General features: G+C 51.9%; 1 protein-coding gene across 1 annotated transcript; it reads left to right on the top strand.

Annotated features, from left to right (window-relative positions):
- Positions 1–2,161: 2,161 nt before the first annotated feature.
- Positions 2,162–9,000, top strand: NODAL (nodal growth differentiation factor). The gene is made up of 3 exons (XM_036266033.1): positions 2,162–2,354; positions 6,416–7,113; positions 8,848–9,000. Exons 1-3 carry the CDS (start codon positions 2,162–2,164, stop codon positions 8,998–9,000), a joined length of 1,044 nt encoding a protein of 347 aa, XP_036121926.1.
- The last annotated feature ends 464 nt before the right edge of the window (positions 9,001–9,464 follow it).

Raw genomic sequence — 9,464 nt, 5'->3', positions numbered from 1 at the left:
AAACAGGAACCGCCTGGCTTCTAGGACACGTGCACATTTGGGAGATCTGGGTTTTGGGGGGGCTGAGTCCTATACCTCTGTCTTGCTACCAGCACCTCCTCTGTGTTGTGATTCTTGGTTCCCATGTCCTTGTCAGGACATGTTAGTCCCACAGCACTAACCACAATCCATCATTGTTTTTTATTTATATATTTGTAACCTAGGTTAGGGTGCCTTCTGCCTCTGAGGAGGGGTCTGATGCAGAGGGCTAGGGCTGACGACACCCATCCAGCAAGCCCCCAGGCTGGGGAAGCTGGGTGACAACCATACTAATATCCAAATGCATAAGGCTTTACAAATACACCAGGTTTTGGAGCTTGCAAAGCATTTTAGGATTTGTTTCATTTAATCTGCATGGAAGGAGGTATCTTTAGTCATGTTTTACACATGAGGAAACTGAATAGGGATAGGTGGGTTCCAAAACATAACTAGAACCCCAGCCCACCCAGGTTCTCAAAGCTGTCTGATAAGAATTACGGGGGTACTTGTTAAACATGTAGAAAAAGCCCTCTCTTCAAATTCTAATTCTGAACGTCTGGACTGGGACTCAGGAATCAATAATTTAACAAACACGCCTGGTGATACTTATCTTTGGGCAAGTCCGGACACAGAACCATTTACTGATGTATTTACTTAGCCAAGATTTATTGGGTCCCAGCTATGATCCATACTGTGGGGAGAACACGATGAACATGACCGTCCCCAGCCTTGAGGAACTAGCAGTTGGTTGGCTGAGCAGACTGCCCAGGTCCCATGGTCTGTGCAAGTCTGCCATCCAGGTCTCTCCTGGGCAAGGTCCCTTCCTGCTGGGTGGGACTGGCTTCCAGCCCAGCGCGAGTTGGAGCCTGCTGGGCCTCCTTCCACTGTCTAACACCTGCCCCGGGCTGAGTCGGTGGTTCCTGGGAGCTGGAGGCATCCTGTGAAAGAAACCAAGGTGTGCAGGGCACACAGTGTTTCAGTGAATGCTAACCAACTGCTAATGTGCTTGTTGGCTAGGAAAAAGGGGAGGGTGAGCGGGGGACACGCCAGTGTGGAGGGAAGCAGTTCAGGCCTGACAAGGGGCAGGGATTTACATTTCTTTAAAGGTAATTCCAAGGTGGACCTGATTTAGCACCTGGAAAGGAGGCAAGGCTGGGATCCCTCTTGAGCTGATGTGGAAAGCAGGACCAGAGAGCCAGAAGTGAGAGGTCCTGAGCTAAAACCCAGGTCTCCCGGGGGAATGGCCAGGGCAGACAGGAACTGCAGGCATGAATATCATGGGTAACACCTTTTTCCTGAAATCACTGGGGTGATGTGTGCCTGTGAAGGGAAAAGCCTCATGCCACCCAGGCACGCCACTTGTGGGGGCCAGGACCACCTGTCAGCTATGCTCTGGTTCCAGCTTCAGCTGATCATCTTTTTCTGATGGAGAAGTCCGGTCTTCATCCTGGTCACTCCTGGCCTCTGTCTTTCCCAGGAGAGCACTTACATATTTGAAGCAGGACCCCGAGGGCCCTGGTCTGGAGCTCACCTTCTTTGTTCCAGCAACTTTGAGTACCCAGTAGTTTCCCTCCAGATGGGCCCTGCCAGATAAGGCCAGGGGTGCTCCCAGAGGCCGTCTGGACAGTGTCGGGAAGGCTACACGAGTCAGGCTAGGCTGAAACAGCACACATCATTGTGGGGCCACACCCTCCCTGGTAGACACCAGGGTCCACCACCATTCCCTACCTGCTCCTTGTTGAGCCTGACATACATTTGGAGGCTGGAGGGACGGGAAAGGGCAGGAATACTACGTGAGGTAGAGTACTGAAGCCACAATTCTGACCTGGGAGTTTGCAGGCGACAAGTCTGCTCAGTCTCAGAAATAAGACCAAGTGCCAGGGTGCCCAGACCTGGCAAACTAGATGGTCCATGGACACTTAGCTACCTCTGGGGGCTATGCGGGTCTCCTCTCTACCAGGCTCAGGCCCCGCCCTCCCGAGTAGGGGGGTCTCTCTGGGGGACACCCGGGTGTGTGTGTGTGTGGGGGGGGGCGTGTATAAGATCTTAACGCTTCCCCCAGGGAGGTAGGGCGGGGCTGAGCGGCTGCGAAGACCCAGGATAAAAGGGCGGAGACGCCGCTTTTAGGCCCGGCCAGCCCACCATGCACGCCCACCGGCTCCCCGTCCTCCTCCTGCATGTCTGGTGGGTCCTGCTCCAGGCGGGCATCCCCGCTGTAGTCCCTGTGCCCCTACACACAAGGGAGCAGCCCTCGTCGCCGTCTCCTCTCGCCTATATGCTGAGCCTCTACGGCGACCCGCCCCGGGCGGACATCACCCGCAGCCTGCAGGCGCAAGGTAGGCTGCCCACCCCGCTGAGCACCCGGGGCACCTCGGTCCCGACCCACCTCCGGCCCCCGGAAGGGCACTGAGACGGCCAGGCTGCGGCTCGGTGGTGGGGACGCCGCCGTTGAGGACGTCCCCGCGAGCTCCGAAGGCACGTCGGGGGGCTGTCTCCACGTCTGCATTGGCTAGGGCGCAGGGCTGGTAGGTGGCGGATGGTGGCGCTCGGCGTGTGTCCGGGCCAGAGGCCTGTGGTCCGGGGCTTGGTTTAGTGCGGCAAAGCGCCGCACGGTACGTGGGAGCCTGCCTGCGCCACTTCTCACTTTGAGGGTTTGGGAGCGTCATCTCGGGCGCTCCGGTTGGCGCCTGTAGAACAGGAATAGCAGTACTTCCCTTGTAAGTCTGAGGGCTGGATGACAAAGCACCGAAAAACGCTTAGCCCAAAACCAGGAATAGCGATAGATGGTCGTTAGTTTTGCTACAATCATTTTGTCCTGTCGAACTTGTTTCTTTTCGCGAGTGAGGGTGAATAGGTACCCGATGTGGCTTTGACAGTGTCTCAGGGTGGGAGCAGGCTTCCAAACTGGGTCTCACGTATGTTACATCAAGCATTAGGGTTCAGAGATCTGGGGTTAGAGATTGGACACCCCCCAAAGTCGAGAATTGAGGCAGGTTTGGGTATTCGAGGCCAGGCTGGGGGGGGGGGGGTCAGTGTCCCGGGTAATACTGGGTTCAGGGCATAGATTTGGAGGGGTCGGGTGACCGGGGATTTTCACCCTCGAAGACCGTACAGCGTGTCCTGGGCACCGGGCGCGGCAGGCAGGTGGATGTTGGGTAAAGGGAGCCCGCGCAATCCACATCCTGGCGCCTGGAGTGTGCGGGGACTCCTGCCGCCCTGTGCCTCCCGCCACTTGCCGGGGCTAGACGGCCCTCCCCAGGGCCGAGGCGAAATCCACATCCGATAATCTGATCTGACTGGCCACCCGCTGGCCACCTGTGGGGGCTCCTCGGTTCCTGGCCTGCCCAGTCTCGGGTCAGACAGCTGGTGACCCTCTCCGGAAGGGTCATCTGGAGACCAGCCAGACTTGGGAAACCCGGGGAGCGGCGCAATCTGAAAGTTACTGGAGTGCTCTGCTCCGTCGGCAGAAAACTGCGGGGGCTGGGGCGGGGTTTGAGGGTGGGCCAGCTGGACCACGCGGGGCGCACTTGCCCAGTTCCCTTTCTCCGCAGAGTTCCCGAAGACTGGTGGTGATTCGGCAGTTCGGGAGCGTGGAGAACTGGGTTTTGGTCCCTCAAACCCTGTTTCCCAATTCCCCACGAGTCTCTGGCATTTCATTTGATTCTCTAGTTTCCTCTTTTGTAAAACTGGGAGCTGGCTTTCTTTCTTCCTCATTTGTGTGTGTATGGTAAAATATACATAACAAGAATTGACCACTTCACCCATTTTTAAGTGTAAGGTGGCATTAAGTACATTCACATTGTTGTGAATTGCTTCATTTTTTAAACTGAAGAGCCTGCCGCCTGGAGGGAGACCGATGAGAAGGGATGTCCTGAACCGGCTCCTTCCTTTCCTGGGTTTATTTCTAAGTTGCAGCAGGATGACATGAAATGGGTGTTGTGTGGAGTTTTACCAAACAGGCTTTGCATTTGTGTCTGTCACTGTTTAACCACTTTCACATGGATGTTAGTTTCCTCATCTGCAGAATGGTGATAAAGATGGCGAGGATTTAAAGAATACAATGTTTATAAAACACTTGGCATGAGGACAGCCAAAATAGCATTTATTAAATGGGTGATAACTTTTTTCTTAGCTTTCTTCAGGCATTAGTGACCCCCCCAAAAGATTAGATACCCCTATTCTAAAATGAACCAGAGCCAGATCTAAAAGAACCTATCAGCGCCGTGTCCCAGGGAGCCTTTGGCTGGGAGTGGGGTTGTGGAGTCTCAGACTCTCCCAGCAGGAAGGAGTAATTTCCCTGCCCTCCCTCCGTACACACTGCCAATCCGGGTAAGAGATGACTTCGTTCCCCTGTCCAGGCCCCTCTCTGCCTTCATTTCTAACTGTGGACGTGGGCAAAGGCAGTTGATGCTTGCACTTCGGTGGTTGTACTACGTAAAGCACTTTACACACATTCTCAGTAAATCACATCCCGGTGAGGTGGACACTGTCACCACTTCCCTTTTACAAAGAAGGAAACTGAGGCCAAGAGAAGGCCTCAAATAGTAACCTGCCCAATGTTAAACAGCAAATGGCAGGATTTGAACCATCCCTGGAGCCAGCAGAGCCCCTACTGGTAACCACTCAGCTGGAATGCCTTCCTGTAAAAGGCCATTTGTAGAAACTTGAGAGAATGTTAACTCCTGGTGCTTGTGGCCTGAGTTGCTACTTGTCCCACCTACTCCCCAGGTGGCCAGGTGGTACTCCAATGGGCGATGGGTAAAGTCAGCCTCCTCCCCACACCTCTGGGGAGAGTTGCCAGTCAGGGGCCGGTTATTGCCCCCTGCAGGTGCAAATGAGGAGGGAAGTGGAAATAAAGTGAAGAGGAGCAGCTAGGGATGGGCTGGGAGAAGCTACCAGAGGCTGAGCCTGGGAATTGCCCCTTCTGATGCAGGCTGGATTTCCAGAGAAATTCACGTACTGTGACCCAACATGCTCTGTGAGACAAATTAAAAAAAAAAAAAATTGCTATATGGTCTGCCCAGAAGGACCTCAGTCGGAGGTCATCATACCTCCAGGATCTATGCATGAAAGGGTTACTGTTTTTATTTCTAATGAATAATCCCTGACTTTTATTTAGCAATAAACCCTCAAACTTCTTAATTTCTTTGGATCTGATAATGCAGAGATGGGTAAGGCATTGCCATTGCAAAGAAGAAACTGGGCTGGAAAAAGTTAAATATCACTTTATAAATATCATTTATAAATCCATGCCATTCCAAGACATCAGACCAAATTAGTCCAGGACTAAAATAAATGGAATGTGCTTGTCATCCATTTTGGGCTGAGCTGTGCCGAGTGGTGGAACAGGGCTCTGTGTGTTCCTGCGTGTCTGCCCTGGGTGGGTGGGTGACCTGGGGCAGCAGAGGGTGAGCGCCCTGCAAGCACAGAGGAGAAACCGCTGGGTGGAAAGTGTGAGGTCAGTGCAAATTCAAGCTTAGATGCCTTCAGAAGCCCATTTGTAAGGTTGCCAAAACCTCCGGAGTTTCTGCCTCCGTCTTGAGGAACTGGCCAGGAAGAGGGTAGCCAGGCGTCGGTTTCTGTCGCCCCTGCCTCCTTGACTGAGCCTTTCCATAATATACATGCCAACTTCATGGTGCCTGTGGAACAGGCCACCCTTTCCAATGAGGAAACAGCCTGGGAAGGTGACTTGCTCTAGGGTCAGAGGGTGTGTTGGAAGCCTAGGTTTTAGGTCAAAAAGCTCAGGGCACGGCCTTAGATTCTTTATGTGTGTGTGGGTGGGTAGGGGACTCATTCAAGTTTTACCAATTGTTCTCTGGTTTGGGGGAGTGGCAGAACAGTGATGTGGAATTTGGGCTTTTCAGTTAGGCGAATCCAGGTTTATTCTTGGTTCTGCCACCTTCCAGGAATAACACCTTGGGCACGTAATTTAAGTTCTTTGAGTCTCAATTTTCCTCATCTCTAAAGTGGGTTCAAAACATTCCCAACTCATAGGGTCAAGGTGAGGATTAAGAAAAATGATTCAGCCCTGGCCGGTTTGGCTCAGCGGTTAGAACGTCGGCCTGCGGTCCAGAGAGACCCGGGTTCGGTTCCCGCTAGGGACACGTGCCTTGGTTGCAGTTTGTCCCCAGCCCTGGTTGGGTCGTGTGGGTGGCAGCCACTCGATGTGTCGCTTTCACGTCGATGTTTCTCTCTCTCTCTCTCTCTCTCTCCCTCTCACTCTATCTGAACAAAATATCGAAAAATGTCCTCGGGTGAGGATTAAAAAAAAAAAGAAAAGAAAAATGATTCATATAAGGTGAGAGCTCAGACAGGAGCTATGGTTGTTGTTACAATGACTGAGACTGTGGAAGGTTCCCCACTCACCCTGCTTCCTTCCTGTTTTTCCCCCACCCAGACGTGGAGGTGGATGGGCAGAACTGGACCTTTGCTTTTGACTTCTCCTTCCTGAGTCAAAAAGAGGATCTGGAGTGGGCTGAGCTCCGCCTGCAGCTGTCCAGCCCTGCGGACCTTTCCCCTGATGTCCCCCTCTCCGTTGAGATTTTCCACCAGCCAAAGCAGGAGGCAAATCAGGAACCAGCCGACTGCCTGGAACGTGTTCGGATGGAACTGTTTACTGTCACTCTTTCCCAGGTTACCTTTTCTTCGGGCAGCGTGATTCTGGAGGTGACCAGGCCACTCTCCAAGTGGCTGAAGCACCCTGGGAAGCTGGAGGAGCAGATGTCCAGTTTGGCTAGAGAGTGTCGGCAGCAGCCTCGCACACCACCTGTCAGCAATGTGCTCCTTCTGCTCTACTCCAACCTCTCTCCCGAGCAGAGGAGGCTGGGTGTCTCCACCTTGCTGTGGGAAGCTGAGAGCTCCTGGCGGGTCCAGGAGGGACAGCTCTTCCGGGAGAGGGGCAGGAGGCAGCCTCGACATCACGTGCCTGACAGTAGCCAACTGTGTCGGAAGGTCAAGTTCCAAGTGGACTTCAACTTGATTGGATGGGGTGCCTGGATCATTTACCCCAAGCAGTACAATGCTTATCGCTGTGAGGGCGAGTGTCCTAACCCTGTGGGGGAGGAGTTCCATCCGACCAACCATGCATACATCCAGGTGTGATGCCAAGGCATGGGGGAGGGCGGGCAGTCTATGGGGGAGAAGTGGCCATACTGCCAGATTGGGGGCCACAGGACTCCAGCTCTGCTATTGAATGACTGTGTTCATTCATTCCTGCAGTTATACAAGCACCTATCCTGAGCCAGGTCCTAAGGATATGGAGATGACCAATGACAACATCCTCAGAAAGCTGACCTGGAGTCCTAGCCCCTGGGTAGCCTTGAACACATTGCTTTCCTGGAACTTTTTCCTTGTCTTTTCATAAAATTAGAGGTGGAGGGTATAGACTGGAGTGTCTCAACTACTCCCCAACCCTGACATACTAGGAAAGGAAGTTCAAAAGCTGGAATTTTGGCATAGAGAGGCCTGGGTTTGATTCCCACTTATTAGCTATGCAATATTAAGTTGCTTACTCTCTTTGAGCCTCAGTTTTCCCACCTATAAAATGGGGATAGCAGTGCCATATTTCATAGGGATGTTATAAGGTTAAATGAGATGATATGTATACTGTATGTATAGTAGTTGGCAGATAACAGACATGTTCTATGTTGTGTTATTATTACTAGAAGTCTGTGCTTCACTGATGAAAGGGGCCTCATTTATGGATCCATGGTTGAGATAATACTATTCCAGCCACTGTACTTTTGCTGCCTAAAATAGGAATTGGACACCCATTTTGCAGAAGTTAGATAAGGCCATAGGCTACCACCAGGTGTCACTAGTCAGCCTAAGTTCTAGAAGGTGGTGGAGGGAGAGGAATGGAAGGAGAATGAGATGAAAGAATAGAAGCTAATATAGTGACCCTGATATTATCGTAGCCTTACCTTGCTCTCAAAGGTCATGGGACCAGTGTGTTTTTATTTACTCTAAGAAGCCTAGACAGAATCTCTTGGACCTAGATTGTATCCTCCATGCCAAGCCCCAGGCTGGGTTCCGAGGCTCTGGAGAGCATGTGAGCTGAGCTCACACAAGGGAGGCACTGGTGGGGGCCAGCTCCCTAGAGACCTGTCCTGGGCAAAGGCCTCCAGGCCCCACTTCACTCCACCAGCCCACCTGCAGCATGATCAGAAGAAACCACAGAGACCAGACAGAGCCAGTTGCCAACTCTGACCTAAAAAGATATTGCTGGACCACAGGCACAGGGCCCCGGTTCCAGAATGCCACGGGGTTGTTACCTTTCTCCCACTATTTGCCCTTCTTTGGGCAACAAAGCAAATCCCACAAGAATTTCCACATGAGTCTTTTCTGCCTCATATTTTTGGAACTAAACCAGGAGTTTCTTAGAATATTTTATAAACTGGTATTCACTCTAGACTATAATAATAAGAGAACATATAAAAGTTAGCTACTATTTTACCCAGATAGAGCTTTTGGAATCTTCTGTTTAAGAGATGCGTAAAAAAAGAGAAAGTGATTTTAGAAGTTAGAGTCGATGATGTATTGCAATGCTGATTCCTTTATGAAAACAACTTGGAGGGTAGGGAGATTAACCAAGGAATGTATATGCACATATGCACAACCCATGGACACAGACAGTAGTGCAGTGAAGGCCTGGGGGAGAGGGGAAGACATCTGTAATACTTTCAATAATAAAGGTAAATTTCTTTTTTTAATTTCTATTTTTGCACCCAAATACGTTTAGACGCTCTGCATTTTTCACCCTTTACCCAGAAGTGACACTATTCTGACCTGACCATTGGGACATGAATTGACCCCTTTCCTTCCTTTCAGAGTCTGCTGAAACGGTACCAGCCCCACCGAGTCCCTTCTACCTGCTGTGCCCCAGTGAAGACCAGGCCATTGAGCATGCTGTATGTGGACAATGGCAGAGTCCTTCTAGACCATCATAAAGACATGATTGTGGAAGAATGTGGGTGCCTTTGAGGAGATCCTGGGGGGCGCTGGATCTGCCTGCACCCCGGAAGGCTGGGAGTCTCCTGGAAGACACGCTAACCATCTGATCCAGAGAGGAGAAGCAAAGTGGGGAGGCTGCTCTGCCCACCCGATCTGAGGAGGAAGGCTGCCCACCTGCAAACGAAGGCCCTCGGGTCTGGCTGAGTGCGGAGGCCGCCAGGAGAGGGAGCGGGAAGCTGTGAAGCGGCCTTGCTGGGCTTTCTCTTACTGAGCAGGCAGTGGTGAGTGAAAGCACCGACGGGATCTCCGCCTGCCTTTTTTAAGCCCCGGAAAGCGTACGCAAGTTAGGACATATATGCATTTCTGAGGTGGGACAAGGTTGTCTATAACGTTTATGTATTCTTGAAAGTGGTCTTTGACACCCAGCCCCAAATATTAAGCACCGCTGTGTTAAATTAGTCGGTGGGCTCTCGTTGCCTCAGGCTGGGTTCGGG

This window comes from Molossus molossus, unplaced genomic scaffold, assembly GCF_014108415.1.
Source record: "Molossus molossus isolate mMolMol1 unplaced genomic scaffold, mMolMol1.p scaffold_m16_p_17, whole genome shotgun sequence".
In the NCBI taxonomy this organism is placed as follows: Eukaryota; Metazoa; Chordata; class Mammalia; order Chiroptera; family Molossidae; genus Molossus; species Molossus molossus.
The sequence above is the reverse complement of the archived record's forward strand: the minus strand, read 5'-3'. Positions and strand labels throughout refer to the sequence as shown.

Excerpts from the sequence above, each read along its gene's own strand:
- NODAL (XM_036266033.1), top strand. The coding sequence starts at position 2,162 with ATGCACGCCCACCGGCTCCCCGTCCTCCTCCTGCATGTCTGGTGGGTC. Across the intron at positions 2,355-6,415 it reads CCGCAGCCTGCAGGCGCAAG|ACGTGGAGGTGGATGGGCAG; the intron begins GTAGGCTGCCCA and ends TCCCCCACCCAG. Across the intron at positions 7,114-8,847 it reads CCAACCATGCATACATCCAG|AGTCTGCTGAAACGGTACCA; the intron begins GTGTGATGCCAA and ends CCTTCCTTTCAG.